Here is a 23,845-nt window from a genome sequence, read left to right on the forward strand (position 1 = left end):
TATGTAACACAATTTTTGTTCCTGGGTAGTAAGTGTTATTTCCTAATTGCTTATGCCTCAAAAGTATAGAAAATGGCTATTATTCCTCACAAACTTTGCTTTTGTGACCAGGACAGTGATATTTTGAAATTTACCTATTGCAATGAGAAAACAGGCAAATTTGTGTCTTTTCGTTCACATAAAGTCAGAAAAAAACAACATATGAATCCAAATTAACATGTATTTATACTAAAGTAATACAAAAATGACTACAAAAGATTTAGAAGTGAGTAGTTTTTCAAGATTTACGATTATACTGTAAATCACTTTCACGAATCAGCCCCCAAATGTAGTCTCCCATCATGTTCTCGTTATACTGTCCTTGGTAGCGGCATTCAAAGTCCAGTATATCCTGGTGGAAGCGCTCGCCTTGCTCCTCCGAGTACGCTCCCATGTTCTCCTTGAATTTATCAAGATGAGCATCAAGGACATGGACTTTGAGGGACATCCTACAGCCCATTGTGCCGTAGTTCTTCACCAGAGTCAAAACCAGCTCCACATAGTTTTCGGCCTTGTGATTGCCCAGGAAGCCCCGAACCACTGCGACAAAGCTGTTCCAAGCCGCTTTCTCCTTACTAGTGAGCTTGGGGAATTCAATGCACTACAGGATCTTCTTTATCTGTGGTCCGACGAAGACACCGGCTTTGACCTTTGCCTCAGACAGCTTAGGGAAGAAGTCTTGAAGGTACTTGAAGGCTGCCGACTCCTTATCTAGAGCTCTGACAAACTGTTTCATAAGGCCCAATTTGATGTGCAGTGGTGGCATCAGCACCTTCCGGGGGTCCACCAGTGGCTCCCACTTGACGTTGTTCCTCCCCACAGAGAACTCGGTCCGCTGTGGCCAGTCCCGCCTGTGGTAGTGCGCCTTGGTGTCCCCGCTGTCCCAAAGGCAAAGATAGCAGGGAAACTTGGTAAAACCGCCTTGGAGACCCATCAGGAATGCCACCATTTTGAAGTCTCCTATGACCTCCCAGCCGTACTCATCATACTTCAAGGCGTCCAGCAAGGTCTTTATGCTGTTGTAATCCTCTTTGAGGTGCACCGAGTGAGCCAGGGGAAGAGACGGGTACTTGTTACCATTATGGAGCAGCATGGCTTTGAGGCTCCTGGATGAGCTGTCAATGAAGAGGCGCCACTCATTCTGGTTACAGGCGATTCCGATTGCCTCGAACAAACTGGTCACATTGTGGCAGAAGCAGAGCCCATCTTGACGGGTGAAGAAGCTGGAAAAAGGTTGGTGACGCTTTCTCTGATCTGCCACTTGCACACTTTCATCCAACAAGTTCCACTGCTTGAGTCTAGACGTCAAAAGCTTGGCATTGGACTTGGTGAGACCAAGATCTCTAATCAAGTCGTTGAGGTCTTTTTGGTTGGGGTAGTATGGGTTTCTCTCCTCAGCTCCACCTCTGAAATTGTCATCTGGATCTACAACGTCTTCCTCGCTCTCTGACTTGCTGCTCTCTTCTAAAGACGGCTGCTCTCTCTCCAGAGGAGTGGGTACGGGGAGCTCATGGCAGTGTGGCACTGGGGCGATGGATGAAGGAAGGTCCGGATACGTGATAGCAGGTGCATTCTTGCCAGTCCGACGTTTGGAAGGGTCCACCATGCAGAAGTAGCAGTTGCTTGAGTGGTCAGTGGGTTCCCGCCTAATTCTTGGGATAGCGAACTTCATGGCTCTCTTTTCCCCTCTGTACCATCCTACAAAAATACATTTATTTCACCCATGACTAATGTGTAAGAAATTCTGGCAACATTTTTCATATATGATATATTTTTTCAATAACATTGGAAATTGTAAAACATTTTAAAATTAAAAACTTTTACAATTTTAAAAATTTTAACAAATTTTATAACATAAAATTCCGAGCAACAATTGTCCATCTTACCTTCCAGAGTTTTTTTGCAGTGCTCGCAGGTGAAATGAGGTGCCCAGGGTTTATCTTGATCCCCGACAGGCATGCCGAAATATGCCTTGTAGGCCTCACACATCTTAGCAGATGCTTCCACGGAGTACTTTTTCGCGCTTGTCTTGATAAATTGGCCGCAGACATAGCAAAATGCGTCTGCCGGATGCTTGCAGACTCTTGATGCCATCTCAGAAAAATGCAGATATGCAGCTGGAACTAAACTGAACTGGTGGGCTTAAGGCCCCTGTATTTATACTACTATTTATATTACTGGAAAGTTCTAGAAAGTTCTAGAAGTTACTCCAAGTTTACTCAGCACTGAATCTATCTGGAATGTTCTGGAAAATAGGTAAATTTCAAAATATCACTGTCCTGGTCACAAAAGCAAAGTTTGTGGGGAATAATAGCCATTTTCTATACTTTTGAGGCATAAGCAATTAGGAAATAACACTTACTACCCAGGAACAAAAAAAAAAAAAAAAAAAAAAAAATGTTACACAGTGTTATACATCCCTGACCAGGGATGTATCCAGCAAAGCTATGGGTATGAGTCAAAAGTCGATGACCATGACATAGATCAACAGTATGTACAGAATACAGCACACCTTCATCTGTCCCCAGAGTGTGTCACCCTCAATATCCTATGTTAAAGAACATGCACACCAAGTTTAATCACAATGGGATAAGGGATTTTCCAGATGTGCTGATTGATGTGTAAGTACAGATGCCTCACAGGGGGTAATAAAGCAGTCCATTGTACTGGAATATCATTCTGAAATACCTCTACTATTCTCCCGAAACCAGGTATGTAAGTCACATTATACAACTCTATTGTGAAGAATACAAGTAAGACAGTATTAAACTGAGCCAGCCTGAACTGCTATAATGCAATAATGCAAGCATTTAAAAAGGTTGCAAACAGTATTGTCATGTCAGTGTTTAACATCATTTACTCACTGCCTGTAAATGTTAGATAAGGGCGATATCGTGCTGGTTAGTCAGATTTCATAGGAATTAGAGTGTAGCTGTGCTTTTTAAACAGGGGGACTGCTAACCCACCAAGAGCTGGTTTCTGCAGTTTAGTCTTAAAACGGAATTGGCTATATAAACGTTTTTGATAAACCATGCAAGCAGTACACTAAAACAACTTAAGAAATAACAGGAGAGCATCGATATTGCCCTAGTTTCAGCAGCTTTTGTTTTGCATACTAATTTGGAACTGAACAACAACAAATAATGAGAACTTTATGAAATAATGAAACCACACTGACAGCTTCCAGCCCCCCATATCAATTCCAGAGAAAATCTCAGTGTGTTATAAAATTATAAAAATATTTGATCTCTATAAACTGTATCTTGGTCTTGGCTGCCTGTTTGACAACAATTGTATCAGGAACACTGTGGTGTGTTTGGACCCCCAAGACCCCCTGTATTGACACCAATAGCTGTCACATGTACTGGATTCCTGGATTCAAACTCATAATACAACAAGTTGAGCTTTACCAGTGACAGCCAAAGGCAAAAAAGGAAAGATTCCTCCACTGATAAACCAGAAACAAAAGGAAAGCTGATTTCCGTAGGCAAATGAATTCTGACGTCACGGTAGGGCTGAACATTAAGGATCACAAGCCTGACACTGGTGAAGACACAGCTCAACAAAAGGGCTCTGTGCTCCTGGACCGCTCAGTGTACGGTTGCATCAAGAAGGCTGGTAAGTGCATTCATACTGGACTATTGAATCATAACATGCTGATGGAGAGGTTGATGTCGTCCGCTTGGCTAATGTTGTTTATTCACTCAAGGATGTCATTTGCCTTTTTTATCTGCTTGTCTCCAGTGTTACAGGCTGGGTGGGACTGAAGCACATGAAGATCAAGTGATTTGCCTGAAGCTGACGATCACGCAATATAATTAGTCAGGGTAGCTAAACTAGGATTTTGAACCAGGCTATAGCATGAAGTCTTCCAATCTTCAGATATATCATGTAGAACTTCCTATGGCTCACAAAGGAAAGCAGGCGTTTAGGTCTGGGGGAATGTAAACAAACTGGACTGACAACAAGGTCTTTAAATAAGCACAGAAGGCTTAACAATTGAAGAATGCGCTAAAGCAGACAGCATGTAATCATGTTTCACTGAGAGTGAGCGAGCGAGAGAGAGAGAGTTAGCTGCTAAGCCCCACAGATCCTGTTGATTTGAAGAGATACTAAATGACCAGAATCATTGTAAGCTCATGTAGTGTGACACCCTCTGGTTTTACAGCTGAGCGCTGAGCTGCAGCAAGAAGTAGACAACAGTGTGAAAAAGCAGTTCAGGGAGTAAGTGTTTCTTTATAGAACCACTCAAGCCTGAAATGATTGGCTTTAGGAGAGGTAACCTGGAGTTACATTCTCTGCATTGGAGACTTGTAGCAAGATGCACACAACAATATGTTTAATATGTACATAAAGATAACCCTATGTACAGTAAATTGGTGGAAACCAATTGTGGAGTTCTATCCAGCTGTGAGGTTTGTCTGCACAGTGCAATAAAACCTAGCTAGTGCTTGTGCCAAATTTCAATTAACTTGCATTTTCTTCAGTAGTTAACAGTAAAAATAAATTGAAAAAGTAAAAAAAGCTGGCAGTAATTTCTTGGTAAATTGCGCGGGTCTCCCCTGAGTTCCTGTTTTTGTCATGGAAGTATGGGATCAGATACTGTATGCCAGCAGTGTCTGAGGGAGTGCTGTAAAAAGTGAACGGAGGCACACAGTTAGAGCTGTCTCGGGGGGGGGGGCTGTCTCATGCAAGGAGACAGCATGTTATACTTATAGCATGCTTTTTTTTTTTAATCACAGGACAATTATAGACAACCAGTGAGGTTTTTTGAAGGAGTGTTAGTTCTGGATCACCCTGCTTAGGTTAATGTTAAGAAAGAGTTTCAAATTAACATACAGCTAGTGGAATAAATAGATGAAATCATGTCTTAGTGCATTCATACTGTAGGTGTTTTGGTTTGCTTCCACGTATTTTCTTTCCGCTGCTGATAAAAAAAAAAAGCATCATTCACACATTGGAGACAGATCAAACCCTGTACCAGTTCCATGCATCCCACCGAAACATTCCCTCTTGCATTCTGGGTGGAGGTGCAGCAGTGGGAGTGAGTGTAAGGCGGTGAGGGGCATGTGGGGTCTGTACAACAGTCATTGCAGAGAAGCATGCATGCCTGACACATAGCATCACAGGGAGGGTGGCTACTTTATGTAAAGTGTAATGTAATCCCTGTTTTCATAGGATTGAAAATGGGCCAACAACTGGATACCGTCCACGCAGTCGGACAGATCCTTGAGGAGGCAGCAGCCACAGACTTTCAGGCAGAGATGAACGACGAGAAGCTGGAGGGCAGTTCAACCCAGGGGGACCCTGCTGGAGAGTGGGGCGGCCAAGTCGGAGAGGATGTGAGGCAGGAGAGTCTGGGGCATTTAGATACTGCAGACAGCATCCGTCAGGCTGAGAAAACAAACACTGAGGTCATGGAAACCAAACCAGGCTGTGAGCCAATAGGAACTGCTCAGGAGCAAGAGGAGAGGGAGGAGAGCTCTGATAGAGCCATGCACATGGAACGAAGGCCCCCCGCCAGTGATGGAATGGGAAAGGAAGGAGTGAAGGCAAGCAATGCTGCTCATGAAACGCCAGAGGAGATCGAGAGTTGTCGAACTGACTTGGAGGAACAAGACGTGGAAGCAATGGAGAGTGCTGGTTTGATGACTAGTGCTGTTCTGCATTCAATGGATGGCAAGGAGGTGACTGACTCTGAAGCAGATCATGCTGGAGCTGAAACTCAGGAGGAGGCAAATCAGAATAAAGGGGACAGCATGTGTGGAAAAGGAGAAGATCAGGCATCAAATGAGGACGTGAATACAGAAAACGTGGATCAGCTTCAGAACAGCCCCACACTAACTGGGCTGGTGCCGGTCCATCCTCCAATAAAATGTTCCAGAGAGGAGGAGAATGTGAAGAGCTGGCTATTGGAGCTGGCTGCTGAAGAGGATGTGCCTCGTTCAGGATTTGAGGTTAAATTTCCTCTGCAGGGGAAAAGTGAACCAGTGGTGGCTAGAGATCAAGAGGTGGTTTGTCTTCCCGCTTTGCAGGTCCACCAAGGGAAGTCCAGACTCAAGGATGACAAGGAATCTGACGAGGGTTCTGGGGTGCTTGAGAAGGTGGAAAGTTATGAAGAAGGTCCTCAATTTCAAGAAAGCAAGGAGATCCACAAGGACCTCCTTGGTGCTCCTCAGGTTGAGAAAATCAATAATATTTGTTTCAGTGGAACCCTTGAAGAATCCAGCTTAAATCTAGTTATAGACCAAATAGCAAACCCAGAGCATATACAAGTTACAACTGAGAACACCAAAGAAGTTGAATCTGAACAACATATCCAGGGGGCCCAAAGCATTACAGAGGCAGGGGACAACAGCTGGGCCTCCCTTGCCAAAGAGAAGCCAATTGAGCACCTGGAACAGCAGAGTGGGGGGAGCCCTAAAGATGCCAATGCTGATGAAGTGCTTTTCCAGAGTTGCAAAGACAAAGCTGAAGAGGATGCCAGTGCACAATGTTTAAAAGACAAAAATGATGTTAAAGCTGGAGGAGACCAGCTCAACAGCATCAAAGCCAGCCCATGTCCTTCACGAGCTCCAGAGGCTGGAGGTAGCGGTGCACAAGCTTCCTCCCAGTTTAGAAACGAGCAGCAAGGGGACAGGAACAAATCAGGAACGCACCCACCGAAAACAGTGAAGAGCACGTTGAAAGAAAGTGATCTGCGTTCAATGGGGGAGGAACCCCAACACCGGGCAGAGGCCACGCTGTCCTCCGGCAAGGCTGATCTGGGATTCGGGAAGGGGGCAGGCCAGCCTGTGGATGTGGAGGTCACTGTTACTGAAAATCCAAAGCTACTGGCTTCTCCGAATCCTAGGGAGAGAAAGCAGGGGCTCACGGCAGAACAAGGTCAAGCAGTGAAAGTGGCTTTGATGAAAATGGCATTCGACACCCCAAAAAAAACCAAGGCAGCAGAGGTGAAGAGCACACCGAAGAAAGGTAAGCACACAGACCGACTGCTGATAATTACAGTTAAACATTAATAATGTACGCATTTATTAACCCTAAACGTATGCATTGTGGGTATAGACAGATAAGAATGTGCTATTAAAGATGCAAATCTATTATGTCACCAGCTTTCCCATTGTCGTTAATTAACTGCATTTTCCATACACAAGTGTAACCACATTACCATTCGTTTTAGTCACATTTTATTTTGAATATGTGTATGTTTATTTCAGGTATGTTCCTAAAGTGATTTGATTTCAAATTCAATGATGTTTTGCTGTCAGATGGGGGTTAATGATTTAAAATATCAATTAAGAAATTGCATTAGAAATCGAAGGTTCGTATCTGAACAAGAAAAAAAGAGAAAACGTCACTCTAGTCTGTACCGATATTGAAAAGCAACATTAAACACTCTGACAGCTGGAGTGCTAATTTGTCATCAAAGTACTTGTCGCTGAAAAGAAAGAATGTTTCATATAATCAGCTGAAAGTGTTTTTCTAAAATAAAAACAGAAACAGCAGGCCTTCTTGAAACGCTGCCTTAACGGGTATTCTTTCATGAAGGATTAGCAGTCTTTTGACGCACATCATGACATTTAAAACTCGGAAGTGGTTGTTTCCAAAATCCGTTCGTCTTGAGCCAATGAACCAAGAGGCACGGTTGTAACAGGGGATATCTCTTAAGTGCATTCACTCCTCATGCTGGTTGAACGGAATATGATTTATTATTTAGACGGAGTGCACCAGTTTACTTAACATATTCTGTCATGGAGCTTTCTTTCGATATACTGATTTTTAGATATACTGTATGTTATTATTCTACGTCAAAATAATACGACATTTAAATATTGTTTAGTAAAATGTACAATATTTATGGCAGAACAGTAGTCTAGTTATAAATAAAGTCCAGCGTATTACTTTATTATATTTTCTCATTCTTATTGTGACGTCATAACATGTGACGTCATAACATGTTGGAATGCACATCAATTTACAAACGGCAGACAATAAAGCTATAGTTTACAATTATAAGGGGCTGATATGATTTCCCCTAAAGCAACTAGTGATCTCCCAATGAACGTAAATTGATCTATGTAAGCAGTCATATATATTTTTTTTTTATATATAACTCATTATGGTTTATATAACTTTATAAGGAAATATATAGATCAGTGACTGCAACTTGAAGTACATTGGAAATAAAGCAGACTACAAATATTGTTCAATTAATATTGATAACCTATTGCAATGCCGTTTTTTTTAAACAACATATATTATAGCTCTATAGCCCCGCCTAGTGGTTACAAAATCAATCCCACTGTAATTTGTGCACATGTAAAGGATTACACCATTTAACAAAGTGGATTTAATTTTTGCTGGGAAGCCTATGTAAAATATTACAACTAACTACTATTACGGCAACGGCACTGCTTAAAATAATAGCTGCACGTGTGATACGTGTAGTAGACAATATGAAGCAAAACTAAAGGCATTTAAACTGATACTCTTTTCTAGGACTATTTATCATGTATCATTAAAAACAAACAAGAAATAAAATCTGCACTTAATAACTAAGTGCTTCATTTAAATCATGTTCTAGTTTCAGGTGGTTAAATGTATTTGGGATGGGCCTAACACTGTCCCTAGTGGTAAAGCCTCTAAATACACGGGGCGGTGCAGCCAGTATGTCATGAACTGTCTTTGCTATGAGTGCCATCACCGCGTGCCACAGGAAGAGGTCGTTACCCATCTAACCCAGTAGAGAAGTGAGTAAGGAAACCCACAAGCCGTGAGGAAACCAGATACCCTGGCCTGCTGATGCACCTGCGCGTGGGAACAGAGCTAACCTGATTTATTTCTCAGTGGTTGTTTATTTAGCAGACGCCTTTATCCAAGGCGACTTACAGAGACTAGGGTGTGTGAACTATGCATCAGCTGCAGAGTCACTTACAATTACGTCTCACCCGAAAGACGGAGCACAAGGAGGTTAAGTGACTTGCTCAGGGTCACACAATGAGTCAGTGGCTGAGGTGGGATTTGAACCGGGGACCTCCTGGTTATAAGCCCTTTTCTTTAACCACTGGACCACACAACCTTGTGTGTGAAAGTGAAACACATTTGTTCAAATGCATCTAGAAGTATGATATGATTCTGACCCATTGGTTTGTCAATAACACTGACCACCTGGTAATAATGTCACATAATGGGACACTGTTTGCTATGCAAGTAGTTTGCTATGGGAAAGCAATATTGGAAACAAAATATGAGAACACCAGCCATAGCATTCAGGCTTTGCACTTTCCAGGTGGTTAGAGAAAGCAATGTTACGAAGTGGGTGTTGTGTTTGAGGTCGGGTACAATTATAAGTCCTGTTCAAGCTAATCGGTTCAATTAATCAGAGATGTGGGACTGTCTCTGTATGTATTGCAAAATGTATACACAGCCCAGCATATGTAGCTCAAGGTAATGCATTTTGAATATGTATTCCTTTCATAGAGATGCCTAATTGTCTTATATAAGGACCTGAATTTGCAATCTGGGTAGATTTTCTCAGTCATAGCAGATGGCATTCTCAATTAAAGTTGCATCCGCCCCTTAAAAATTATTAATAGAAGCCATTGCTCACTCAGATTACAATTATTTTGAGTAATCATGGGTGGATTCAGCGATTGATTCACCTGATATAACTGATTTGGTCGGTATATTCTAATGAAGCAGGCATTTTTAAATGTGTTACAAATTAATCTTTGATATAATTTGTGTACTCACTTAGCTGCAAACTGTTAATAACGGTGAAAAAAGCCACTGGCAGAAAATACTTTATGTGCATGTCAGCAAAGACGTGTCATTCAGATTTTTATACCTCCTATGAAATTGCTATTGAAGAGCAAGAGTTTGCTTTAGAGCCTATGCTGCAGTCCTTTTGTTTTCCATTGTGGCCTGGGGTGGTTGGTTGTCTGGCCTGTGTAGCGTGTAATTGAAAATATACAAAACAGTATTTTGCATGGTAAAGATATCCCTCCGTCCCTCATTCCAGATTCCTCATCTCTAAAACCTTGAATAATTGTGCAATTAACATCATGGGTTGAAAATTAAAAACAAAAACATAAGTTACAATGTGTAATTATCCCTCAGCTAAATACAACAGCCATTATAATCACTCAAAATCAATACAGAAAATGAGATCAGGGGATAGAAACACATACAAGTCATTGCACAGGCTGACCAGTAAGATGGAATTGGCTTCACACAGTTTCACTGGTGGCAATTTTAAAAGTTGCATTTAAATGCCCTCAAAGAGATTGCTATCTGACCACACGCTAAGTTTAAAATAGCACACTTTACGCCTAGCCTATATCACCTTCAGAGTGGCTGTTGGGATATATTTGCATTATGCAGAATAAAAACAAATTGCTTGGTTGAAGATAGATGCAAAAAAGTAAAACAATTTTACTTAATCTGGCATGGCAGATTGCAATGAGTCATTATATAAATACACATTTCAGATCTACTCAGGAAACGAAACTGCGGTTTGCGTGGCCGTCAGGGCATATAAATGAGCAGGACAGACCTGGGCTGGGCTGGGCTGGATCAAACCGAGGAGTCCCACACACTGCTGAGTCTGGGACTGGAAAAATAAACAGGAAGGAAGTGAGTGAGTCGTCAGTGAGACAGTTATTTTCTGGGTTACTGTTTAATGCACTTCTCCATGGTTTACCAGTTCATACCTTATTCGCTTTCCAGTTTGTTTGCATTCCCCCAAAGATGGTTTCACTTCCTACTAAAGTTTTCTTGACCTACATGAACTAAACAGACACATCCTTAAAAGGCGTTTCAGGTAAGATGTATACTGCTATATTTAGAGACACCTCATAACCACTGAAATGTGATGGCCGTCACGTCTGGAGGACAATGGGAATCAAATGCATTGCACACTAACTCTCATTTTAAACCAGCACTACAACAGGGTTACGTGTTTGGAGCGCCCATCCATGCTCATACACCAGTTCCCCAAACCATCAGGGTTCAAATCCCGCTAAATTATCATTGGCCAGTTAGGCTGTATGTCCCATGCCTGCCAATCGGATTTCGGCAAAGGGTAGGCGGGGGCGGGTTGCAGGCAGGGCGTTGCATCCGGCACTAGTGATCCGGAGAGAAAAGAAAAGGCGAGCGAGCAGTAACTGCGGCAGGGAGGTAGAGAGTGGAGAAGAGCGGTGTTGGGGAAAGTTATATGATTTTAAATTTATAAAAAACTCTTGGCAGGGATTATTATTATACGCAACCAGGTAAGGTTTGACGCCTTTTATGAAATCGTTTTTGTGTGGGTCTGGGAGACCGTTGTATATGTTAGGTTTTGATATGAAGGGATGCTGTCACGTTACATTCATTATGACTGAGATCCAGATCGTTTTGTGGAAACGGTTTATTAAACGCGTAAATTATATACCGGGTTTAGTTTAGGAAGTATCGTAGTCGCGGAGGGTGTACATTGAATGCATTGGTGACTTTTAAGCACACCGGGTGGTGTGAATCTAATGATTAACTAGCCGGACCTTGCTTTTTTTCAATTTTTTGGCAGAGATTCATTCACGTAGAGACGAGGGAATTCGCAACGTTTCCAGTCGAGTAAGTTGCTTATTTTAAAGAGAGAGAACAACACTCGTGGCGTGCTAGCTTGGGTTGTACATTTGTGTGGGAGACGGTAGGATCGTTCGAGTTGAAGAAATTCAGAATTGTTGAATGGACCTGTGAATCCTGTGCAATATGGAATGCGTGATCGGCATGTGGGTGTCTGCATGGACTGAGTCAGTGTGTGTGTTGTACCGTAAAAACTGAAATGGTCGTTTACGGTCTAACTAGTAGTATTAATGAATGCGTGAACATGGTATTTTTATTAAGCTAGATCGCTTATTAAAATGCAAGTACAGTATGCAGTTTGTAACCTAAGGCGGTCTAGTGGTGTAGAATTGAATAATACAGGCATGCTGTCAAGCGAATGCCCTGTAGCCTCTTTTTGATGTCGTGATAGTAAGGCAGGGGACTCTCTTTAGGCGAGCGCATGATTATTGATGTTGGTTGAGGTGGGTGTACTCTATAGCTGCATTCACACACCCAGCAGAATGAACGCTTATGTAATGGAACCGCCTAGGCTACATGCATTTCTGATATTGCATCTGCCAGCAAAATATGCCAGGAAGTCTCACACTGTCGTATGATCTACACAGCAACTTGCAGCGATTTATTGGAGCGGGTTTATATAGAGGCATGGTTCATTAGGGAACTCTAAAGCTGGAGGCAGAAGAGGAATACTCAAGACCAGCGTGGCCACTAAATGGTGTTTAGTTTTTCGGATTGGCAGTGGGAATATAACGAAAAGAACCACGGTATTCACAATGGACTGCATGCATGACAACCAAACCGAAACTAGCGATGCTGTATGGGCATCATATAAAATGATTTATTATTAAAAGGACCTTCCCTCTTAAATTTTATGTCGGTGTTTATTCAGCTAATGCTGATCTAGAGACTCTGCTAGGAAAATGTCATGGAGCTATGTAGCTAGACTCGAGACCATTTATATGCGAAGCGTTGTGGGAGCAGTAATTCTTAAATAAACACACTCAATTTAAATGGTTTCGTACTGCTAGGCACATGAGCCATAGAACTATTACATATTTAATAAAGAAAATCATGGGTTTCGTTTTTCCCCACTGTGTTGTGTGCACGGAATATACAGACCCCTCTCTCAAGCGTGATTGCTGCTGACCCTGAGCAGACCATCATTATTACTATGGTCTATCTATTACGAGCGCCATCGGACAAGCGCATTGGCGAGGCAGTTCGGTGGAAATAAAGATTATTGTATAATGAATCATTCCAAGGGCAGCACCTGTCATTGTATGCCGTGGAATACGTACAGAGGATTCCACCACAGTTTTATTGTTCCTCCTTGATTATTGTGTCTCCCTATTCATTTCCAGATGCGCTTGAACAAGGAAGGCTTTTGAAAAACCTTCACGGGGAAACTCCCAATAACAAAACACTTGTGTTGAGCAGTATATGGCACTGGGGGTGTGATGCTCAGTTTTTGCAGTATGTGAGACTGGGTGTGTGCTGCTCCGCTTTTGCTTTGAACGTTCCCATTGTGTTTTAATTCCAATAACAGTAATCTTTACTATGGCTTTTACAGTGGTTGTCTGGAGATGTTATGTATTCCAGAACCTCTGCTGCTCAAACAAATGACTGTTCTTTTAATTCAAGCATGAACTCCTGGTCACCTCACGTGCTTACACTATTTTTAGTAGCCTACAGCCTCAAAGCGCTGCACTGTTTTTTGTTTCTTTGTTTAGTCTACCTGGCATCATCATTCGTGAATAGATCCCGTCCTACTACCAATCCTAAAAAAGGGAAAGCAAGTTTAATCTTTATTCGCCCAACGCTTATTCCAAACCACTGCGACCTTTATTTTTGTTCGGATATCCTGCGCTGTCTGTCTGAATGGTGTTTGCGTATGAAGATCTGCTTGATCTCTGTTCTGATGGAGCCTGCTTAGATGACATCCGTGGGAGATGTATCGTATTCATCGTGGTCACAGCAGATCTAGACTTGCAGTGAAATGCTATTACAAGAAGAGAATATTCAGCTGTTCAAGTCGGCATTTTAAAAAGTCACGTCATATATGTAATGAAGCCTGTGCTGATGGAAACAGTGTAGGTGTCTGTAAGAGTAATACCGCTGTAGAAGCAAGTGTGGATTGATAGTAACTTTCACTGAAGAAACAAACCCACAGGGCTCCCCAGCCCTAAAGCACGTGCGCTGCTGTCTGCTAAGCATTTGTTTGTCGCTGTTTGCTATACTGTGCTTGTATACAAGGCAAGGTTTAAAAAATGCATATTCAATCTGACCTCCTAATGCAAGTCCTGCTTTAAATGGTTCTTGAGGGATCTTCCGGGATAGGTTTCTGCATTGCTGGATTTAAAGGGATCTACACACTGAGATTCTCAAGTCAAAGTTAGAGTGATGGAAGTAATTTTTCATTTTAAGTGGTTAATTTGACTTGGGATTAAGTTGTCTGTGCTGAATTACATCAAAGTGGGTTTGAGCCTCTTGTTTAAACATTGCCCGTCTTGATTAAAGCCACAGACGTGTTGAGCTGAAAATGTTCACAGGCGCTCCCTTTGAGGCAACCCAAGAGAGGCGTTGCACAAGTTCATTTCACACTGTTGTCCATTTCAATGCTGTGGGCATCTGCTGACCATCTAAACTGTATGACCTTAAATGGCAAATCCCTTGTGCAGCCTGGATTGAAGCAGTAGGGTGCTGATTAATGGCAGGTGTTTCTTTCTTGAAAATGTAGAAGGACCGGTGAAGAAGAAAATGACAATGTGGTTTACTTGTGAAAAGGGCTGCTATTAGCCATTTAGAGACTTTTCCTTGCTTGGTTGAACTCTGTTCTCTTCAATGTAACTATTTATTTCTTAGCAGACGCCCTTATTAGGGCGACTTACAGTTGCTACAAGTTATCACAGTACGAAGTATCGCATTATAAAATATCACCCAGGGGCTAATGGTCAGATGAGCATCTCCGGGCCCTTTCCAACTAGAGACGGGAGGTCCTTAAAAGCCAGGGTGAAACTGATGACCTTTGAGACTTGAGCTTCTTAACTGTGTCCTCATCACATGCTTTACTTGGGGTATTGTGTAGCATGGTTTGGGAGCATATGACGAGAAGCCCCTCTACACTTGGGTCTTGTGGGCTGATAGATAGATAGAAGAAACTGGGGGTGTAGTCTAATAGCAAATGGTAATGCAGTGCTAGCGAATGCTGGATGCAGGAATCTCGGCAGTTCTTTTTATTTTTTATATTCCTTGCTTATCGGTTCATATTCAGGCGTGTAGCAGTCAGGCTGGGATTTGCCTAGCACTCCTCCCACAGTGTGGGAGTGCCTGTATGTGTTGAGAGATCAGACTGGCAGATAAGGACATCTAGTTTGAGATGATCTGTCTGGATCAGGCCAAAGGGAAATCTTTAAGTGTTGTGTGAGTGATTGGCAGGACTGAGAGGCATGATTCAAGCAAGAGCACTCGCAGGGTCATAAACACAAGCAAGCCCACACCTATGATGGTATTTTTCTACTTGTGAGGACCTGCCATAGTGTGTTACCCAGTGCTGTATTATCATCATACAACCTGCTATAGCTTTTTACTGTAAACAAACTGAATTGATTTGAAAGTCACTTGCTTTATGATGGGCCATTATTTTTCATTACCTTCCCTCTTCTGTGATTTGATCAGCCTCTGATGCCAAACACACAATTGGGTTTATTTTTTGAATAACAGATGAGCGCCTGTGCCTCTCTTCAGAACTGGCAGGTGCATACATGAATGTCCATGTAAGGTAACACTACTGTAGCTGAAATCCGCTCGCTTCTTTTCTAATGTTGCAATGCTAGGCATTTCTGGGTTCAAGTTCCCAGACGTTTTCTGATCCTGAACTGAGCTATTGGCCTTTCTTGCAGAAATATACCGAGGAATGCTTGTATTTCTGTTTGTTGCAATGTAAAATGACAGATATGAAATTTTCAGAGTTAGGCTCGTTTTGCTTTTGAGTGATTCCATCCACCTCGCGACCTGCTGTTTTTGTACCCATGTGGAACAGAATGGTGCACTCGCTCAGATGATGTGTAGCTGGTATAATCCACCTGTCTGGCAGCAGACAACCGCTTGCTTTCCTCCAAGACTGGTTTATAAATAGCTCTTCACTGCCCATGGGATAACCGGCCATGCTGGGAGTGAGTCATACATGAGCTGTCGCTGAGAGCTGGCTGCATCAAAGATAAGGGGCTGTTATTTGTGTGTGTGTGTGTGATGGCATCCATGCTTGACTGAAAAACAAAACCTAAAAGTGTAATAGTGTGACTTGCATGTCTTCTAGATTTTTGAGCAATCAGGCACTTGAGGAATATGCTGTTTCAGGTAACTGGTTTGTCCTTCGTGATTGCTTGGATCCTGTACAGCAGTCAAATTGCTTTATAATACTGTGCAGACTGGAGGGAGACCTTTTCACTGTCTGGACAGCTCTTGTAGGCAGTCTGAACTTCAGCACCCTCTGTGCTAGCACTGTGATGGAAATTGAGAATCCGAGACAGAGTGTTTAAGAAGCCCTCTTGTAGATGTTGCAAGGCCTCTTTTGGAAAGTGTTAAAACTGCATCTTGATCTCTGCACTGTACGTAATCGCTCTTGGATTTGATTTCTGTATAACAGGTGGTGAGTGGGAGGTTCGCTGGATTTTCTAGCAGAACGTTTTTAAGACTGACCTCGTTGAGTGTAGTTTTTGAGTTTCTCTGCTTGTCACATTTGTCAGTTCTGGGTTCCTGTCCAAAAGACCAGGCTGGGATTCACCGCTAAAGGGAAAGGAGGAGCGTCTTGCTTCCGGAAGAGATGAGATCCCAATGAAGGGTGTACTGTAGAGGAAGAGAGATTGTGCTGGAATGTCAAGTTACAGGCTGTTTAAGGTAGTGTTGAGGACAGGGTATATATTGCCATGCAACTGTACTTTAATTGACTATTGTGAGCATGGCTTTAAAGGTGAAGTCCACCTCCTGTGGAAGGATTTACTCAGAATCCCCCATATATCACCTGGATATAATAATCTTACATTTCAAAACATGTTTGAATCCAGCTTCTGCGCTGTGTTGCAGTCACTCTAAAAATGACAATGGTGTGACTATAATACTAGTACACAGTACAAGGTGTGGGTGGGTGTGTGTGTGCGCTTCATCTAGAAACCAACTTGGTGTTGGAGTTGTTTTCTGGTATGTACCTTGAATGCTGATTAGTTCAAATTGGACAATTTTTTGCATTATTTTTGTAATGTTTTTTGTGGTCTTGGTCAATAAACAGTTTGCGTTCTGTTTCCACGCTCGTCTCTCTAATGCGGTTTGCAACAGGGGTCTCGCATGGAAACACACTGTACTCCATATGGCTGCTATTACCCTTTGCATTACGTGTACAGTCCATGTGTTAGATTATCCTTTGAAGTAAGGCAGATTCACCAAACGGGTTCAGACTTCCGCCTGCTTGAAACACTGGCTCGTCTAAATAGAGCCACAGTATCTTTGTCTGATTTGACAGGAGACTGAAAAGGACTTGGGAGGTTGCCTTCTTACTGTAGGTCAGTCCATAGGATTTGACATGCGATTTTACTTCCTGCTTATTCAAAGATGTTCTGCCACAAACACTAGTTTGTAAAGGTGGTTGCATTAGAAGTCAATGTACATGTTTCTAGTAAAATCAGTCTGAAAACACCATCTGCTTCCTGATCCAGCAGACTGATGTAAACACACTAAATCAAGGCATTCTCATTTGAGGTGAAGTGAAAGAGGATCATGGGGCAGCTCTCGGCAGAAACCCTTTGTACTGCAAGCACGACCAGCAGTATGTGAATTGTTGATTTATGGGTTCGCCTCGTACGGTCTTCAGAAGCTGCGTTCTGTGCACATCATTAGTAGGCTTCCTGGTGTTGCGCACGTCTGCATTGTTAACTTCAAAAGACTTCGAGTCTGGAGCACATTGCCTACACATGTAGTTCTCTGTTTTGGTGGGCTTGGAGTCAAGTGAACCACCTTTCCCTTTTTTTTTTAAATAAAGGAACGATCCAGCTTGTCGCCAGATCCAAGCAAGTTTGACCCGACCTCCTTGGTCCCATCCAGCTGTAAAATACTTGGTACAAGCTTTGATGGAAGCTCTTCAATGAGTTGCTGAAATGTTTGTGTGCCAAGACTGTCTTCAATGAAGCTCCTAGCAATCGTAATTATATTGTCCTGGTCCCCTCTGCGCTACACATTCTCGTAATCTAATTTCAATTTTTTAAATCTTCTGTCAAATAATTTGGATGCTTAAGAGTCTTTTGCCTTTTGTTTTCTAATGATTGAGCTTACTGTCACTTTCACCCCCTCAGCTAAGTCATGCTCTGATTCCTTCGATATCCCGCTAATCCCCCAGTGATATTAATTACGGCCGTCTCAACCAGGAGCAATCTGTGTGCTTTATCCAGGCTGTGACGCGTGGCTGCTCCTGCTGGTGATTTACTCTGATGCAAGTTCCTGGGTTTTAAAGGGGGTGGGTACTGGTGCACTCCCCGATCAGAATGTGGAGCCTGCTAATCGTACTGTGTGTAACGTGGATCTCGGAGCTGTACACTCACACAGTCTGCAAACCCTTCCAGAGAAGTGATAGTGTGTCGGCTAAAAGGGAGACCGTTTCTGACATGGCGTCTAGCGTTGGGCAAACTGTCCCAGCTACTTTTCTTTTTATAGCATTTGCAGAAGTGCCCCGCAGTAAACCAGACATCTGTGGGCCGGCTGTGGGTGATTTTCCATGCTAGCAGTATTGTGGAAGATGTTTGATGTGGCATCTTTTTAATGTGCCCTCTATTTGTTAAAGATGTCTCTCTGTTTTTTTCTTTCTTTTTTTGAAGTGAAAGCAGGTAGACCTGATGCTTTTAAACATGTTGTGGTAATGTAGTTCACTTTAATCTGCTTAACTCTGCCCCTAGTTCTGCTACTTTTGGGCTGAAGTGTTTCACTTGATTCATTCTCAAAGAGCACTAACTGTTCTCTCCCCCGATAACAAATCCGTACAGTGCTGTGAAGCATTAGCTGATCTTTGTTGTGAATGCAAACCTGCAGTACATGGAAAAGAATGGGGATGCGCAGTAGTGTCATCATGATTGAGAGATGTCTCTTTCCCGGTGAGATTTGCGACACATTAACTGTAAGTTGTTGCATTTCTTCTGTGCTGATCCGTTCTAAGATACCGTCGGTATACTGACTCTGCTGCTGAGTGGTAATTCAGGGGTTGGATTAATTGGGTTTCCCTGGAAACAGCAGTGTTTTGTTTTATTTTCTTTAACATTTTCCTGTTACATTTCCATTTAAGGAGTCCACTCTCCTAGAAATCCAGCCCTGGTTCTGGATGTAAGTGTTCTCATAGCATGTTTAGCAGGTTTTAAATAGCTGCATTTGTACGTACGTTACAACATGGAACTGTAGTGTTATCTGTTGGTTTTAATGGGCAGTTCCCTCCCCACATCCCACAGTTCTGTCTTTTTGTAGCTAAAGCCCTAATTATTGTGTTACTTCAAGGGAAAGTCCTTTTTAACCATTCTCTTGTTTGACTTGCCCCCTAGCAAAGAACCTCAGTTTCAAAGACATGAATGTTGGTCATGGCTTCTCTGTAAGCATGCTATAGTCCAGCTGGCTCAATACCTTTCATACTGTACAGAACTGGAGAAACCAGTTTCCTTTGTGATTTTAGTCTTCACTGTTTTTGTGTGCTTTTTAAAATGTCTTCACTACTGTAAATATTCTGATAGATGCCAAACATCTTGTGAAGTGTTACCCGGCTCTCCTCGTAAAACTGGCAGTGAGATTTAACGTCATTCTCGCTTCTGTGACGATTGCTATGCAGCCTGGAAAAGGAAGCCAACCTACAGTACTTACCTGCCTAGCTACCCACGTGAGGCATTGGGAGGGGTATTCTGGGGAATATGCTTAATAGTCTTTGCAGTACCACCCCTTTGCACAACTTTCCAGAGGGCAATTGAACAGGTGTAATTACCATTGACGTGAGCTTTGAACTTCCTGAGTAATGGCAGTAAAAATGAAGGCTAATCCTAAATTGGACATTTTGGTTTCCTGGTACAAAAAAGTATTCTGGTTTTATGATCCTGCCATGCACAAGATATGACACACTGTGATAAAAAGCAGCAAATTGTTATTGGTAAACTACGATAAATGCTACACGCATCTATTTATTGCCATTTATAATGCACGCTATGAACTGACTCACTTTGAGCAGATTCCAGGCTGTGGAGATCAGAATGAGGAAACGGGTCTACAGTATTTCAGTCTGTTTTGCACCACACTGGCCTCCAGTAGAGGAATGGGTATTTTATTTGGGTGACCTCCAGATTCTGTAATTGTTACAGTTCACAACTGTGCTGGAGCCAGAGAGTCTGTTAGAAAACCTTTAGTCTGCAGGGGTACTGTTCTGTAAGACAGGAAAGCAGCATGGCTTAAACAGATAGCTCCAGATAAGACTCCCAGATAAACAGCACTTCTAGTCCTCCTGCTAGGTGGCTCGCTCTGGCTGAATGAATGAACCTTGTCCCGGTCGCTTCTTCTCTCCCGCTGGAAGCCATTAGTTTTAGCTGAGTGACTGGGAAGGGAATCAGTCACCACATATGCCAGAGAAAGATTCTCTGCTCATTTCCAGGGCTTTCCTGTCCGGTCTCCCTCTGCAGGATATGTTTCCTGCAGCGTAAACTGACTGCAACCCCCCCACCCCCAGTAAAGTCTAGCCAGGACTAAAGATATTTATTTATATATTTATTTTAACTGTGCCCTGGTTTGAGGTGAGCAGATCATGCAATCCATAAACAAATACGCCTCTGCTTTACAAGAGCGACGGCGCTTTGTGTTTTAAAGTTTCATTCATGTAGTTTTAAACTTGTCTGGTGTTTTCACGGTGTTTGCCCAATGGCCCGTCATTCCGCCAGACTGTTGAACACAATGTACGAGAATCTTCAGCTATTTTGTTGTTTCATGCTGATCTTCAGGGGCAGTTGCGCGCTGGACTGAAAATATGTTCTGCACGTCCCTTTAAATAAGGTTTTTAGAATGTTTGTTAATATTTGTCCCATCCATGATTCCTGCTAAACTGACATTCCTAGTTGAAATCCTTGCTTTGTTGTCCCGGTCTGTCCTGTGCTCGATTTGCATGTGTCTCTGTGTGTACAGTATTTGCTCATGAAATATGGTTTGCAAAGCAGGCCTGCCCAAACTGACTAAGCCAGTGCCTCCCCCTGTTGAAGCTGAAAGTCAAAAATTGTTTTATGAGGCGGTGCCGCGGCAGCAAACTTTAAATAACTTTTTTTTTTAAGTGTGTTTATTCTAGTAGGGATGTGACCAAACTTTTTTTTTTAAAAGCAGGGAAAAAAAGCCGATGCAATATTGGAAATAATTCTTCACTTCCTAAAAGGTTGCTTTCAATTTCACGAAGTGGTTGCGTATTAAATGGGCTGTACATTTTTACATTGAACTGAGAAGCTGCACCTCATTGCTTTTTTATGTGGGCGTACATTAAGATAAAATCCTATTCTGGTGGTGTTTGAACCGTGTATAATGGGGCCATATTGTACATGTACAATTCCTCTCACTTAATTCCTGTAGCTAGCTCTTTCGCAAACTACTTAATAATGCACTGCACCATATGAATCCTAGTCTGTTTAATAAGCTATTTTCTCTGAGTGAATGAAAAGAACTGAGAACTAATTAAGCAGCTTGTGGCCGTCCCCTGGTCCAGTGGTTAAAGAAAGGGGCTTGTTACCAGGAGGTTCCAGGTTCAATCCCAGCCACGGTCTCACTGTGTGTGACCCTGAGCAAGTCACTAAACCTCCTTGTGCTCCATCCTTCGAATAAGACGTTAAACCGAGGTCCTATTGGAAGCGACTCTGCAGCAGCAGTTGTGATGCATAAATATGTAACTTATTATAGTATCTGTAAGTTGCTTTTGGATAAAAGCGTCTGCTAGGTGACTAAATAATAGTAAGCTGTAGTACTACAGTACCCGTATAACTCATTTCAGGTCATGCACTGCTTTAAGCATCCCAAATGAAAGCATCCAGGCATTCTCTTCCTGTCAAATTCCAACTCTCTATAAATACTGCATATTGATTCAAGAAAGGGGTATTGTACTGTCTGCATGCAGGCTGCACTAGCCTGTTTTCCCTCTGTTTTACTTGCCCTTACAGTTATTCAAATGTTGCTTCTAGATTAGTGCTGTGTCTCACCCCTGTCTCTCCCCTGCAGATATGTTCAGGCGAGTTGTGCGACAGAGCAAATTCCGTCATGTCTTTGGCCAGGCGGTGAAGAACGACCAGTGTTACGATGACATCCGGGTCTCGCGGGTCACCTGGGACAGCTCCTTCTGCGCAGTCAACCCCAAATTCGTTGCCATAATCATTGAGGCCAGTGGCGGCGGCGCCTTCTTGGTGCTCCCTTTGCACAAGGTAAGCACGGGCTCTTTATACAGTACAGCACCATTCTCACTCCCAGCTCACTGCCACCACACTGAATTGCACTGAATCAAATGCCTCGTTCCTGATCTACAGCTGCTTGCGTGGCCTTGGGCACGTTTTGAACACGGCCAAGCCAAAGCCTCTACTTTAAACAGGGCTGCATGCTTTGTTTGTTTATTGCTGAGATTGCTCCTCTGAAAGGACTCAATCATAAGCTGGCGAGACTCGAATCGCTGCTCAGGCTGTATTAGTTTCCTCCCATCTGCTGTGTAGTTTGACCACATGGGTAGCTGTTGGATCTGAGGGGGAAAAAACAAACAAAAAAAAACTTGATTTCTAATATAAATGTTGTCATTAAGGGTATGCATAAAGTCAGATTAACTAAGTTTACTATTTCTCTTATTTGAATCCTACTAAGTTTTAAAGTCCTATTGGCTTTAGCCAGTGACTGTAAATGTGGATAATGTCCCTTGTGAACACTGTAATGAACCCTGCATAATCGCTTGTTGCATACGAAAGGCAGCAAATCTTTTCAAGGGGAGCCTTAACTGTGGGATTTCCTTAACAGAAATGTGTAATGCTACAGGAAACGGACTGCCCTATTTAGTTTACTGTGTGTACAAAAAAAAAAACCCATTAAAGGATTAACAATATATTTAGCCACTTGCTTCCCAAAGTGTGCGTTTGTTTATATATAAAGTAAATATAGTGAAACTGCCAGGACAAAATGACAGCATCCTTATTTAGAATTCAAATTCCCGTTTTGTATTTTTTGACCTGCGTTGCTGTCAGTTTTTTGGATCGTGTGACATCGCTGCCCCTAATCCCTGCTCCCATGACAGTACGTCTCTGGTAATGAGTCTTGTCACAGAAGGTTTTAGCATGTGTATCTAAATCTTACTAATTTAATACAGCATGTAAACTGGAAATAAAACACAATGAGATACAATTTGCCTTTAACCTGCGTGTCGTGGGTCATCTGCAGCAACAAAACAAAACACTCACGAGAGAGATGATTTAAACATCTCTCTTGATTTGTCTTTTTAATAACAGTTACATATTTTCATAGGTTATTAAAATGTCTTCCACAGAATAGAGATTCCTGGAATGCTTTGGAGGGGAGGTGACAGAGTGAAGATAGTCGGTTCTGAATCATGTGTCAATTAAAGGGATCTAATCTAGAGGCAGTGTAAAGTCTTGCATTAGGGTGCTGTTTGCTCATTGTTTTTTGTACAGCTGGTATGTCCTTGAACACAATGATGGATAATAAGACACATACTTTTTGTGTATTGCTTTAGTTGTATTGTTAGGCTGTTAGAATAAACTTCCTGTGCTAGGGTGCAACTTGACTAATGAATAATATTTCCACTGGTGCAATATACTGCTGTCCAAATACAGCCACAGTAACAATTCCTTACTGTCCATGCTGCCGATAGCTGTTTGCATTTCTTCCCAGTCTACAGTAGAATCTAAATGATGCCTGTCGTAGATTGTAAGTTGCACTGCATACATGCTTTTTGCTGTTTGGTTCCCTCCTTTTTGTATTGCTTTCCTGCCTCTCCTCTGCCTATGGGCTGTAGATAATGTGAGCTGCTGGTTGGGTCAGATGACCTCACAAGCGCATTATTTGAGTAAGCATCTGGAAGCTGAAGATAATGCACATTAGGGACTTGTAGTATTCCTTCCTCCATGTGAAAGACATTTTAATTAGTATAGCAGAGCAGGTTCAGAAAGGGGAA

At 42.4% G+C, this 23,845-nt stretch overlaps 1 protein-coding gene across 3 annotated transcripts in view; it reads left to right on the top strand.

Moving 5' to 3' along the window:
- Window positions 1-5,217: 5,217 nt before the first annotated feature.
- LOC117428268 (coronin-1C) overlaps window positions 5,218-23,845 on the top strand; it is a 37,046-nt gene continuing 18,418 nt past the window's right edge. The window contains exons 1-2 of one of the 3 annotated variants that reach the window (XM_058994416.1): window positions 5,218-7,014; window positions 21,898-22,097. In XM_058994416.1, coding sequence (XP_058850399.1) covers window positions 5,226-7,014; window positions 21,898-22,097 — 1,989 coding nt within the window. In that variant the 5' untranslated portion in view covers window positions 5,218-5,225. Of the gene's footprint in view, window positions 7,015-11,160; window positions 11,310-11,549; window positions 11,650-21,897; window positions 22,098-23,845 lie in introns of those variants that run through there. The other 2 variants (XM_058994417.1, XM_058994418.1) reach the window with 2 other exon arrangements.

Source organism: Acipenser ruthenus, chromosome 21 (genome assembly GCF_902713425.1).
Source record: "Acipenser ruthenus chromosome 21, fAciRut3.2 maternal haplotype, whole genome shotgun sequence".
In the NCBI taxonomy this organism is placed as follows: Eukaryota; Metazoa; Chordata; class Actinopteri; order Acipenseriformes; family Acipenseridae; genus Acipenser; species Acipenser ruthenus.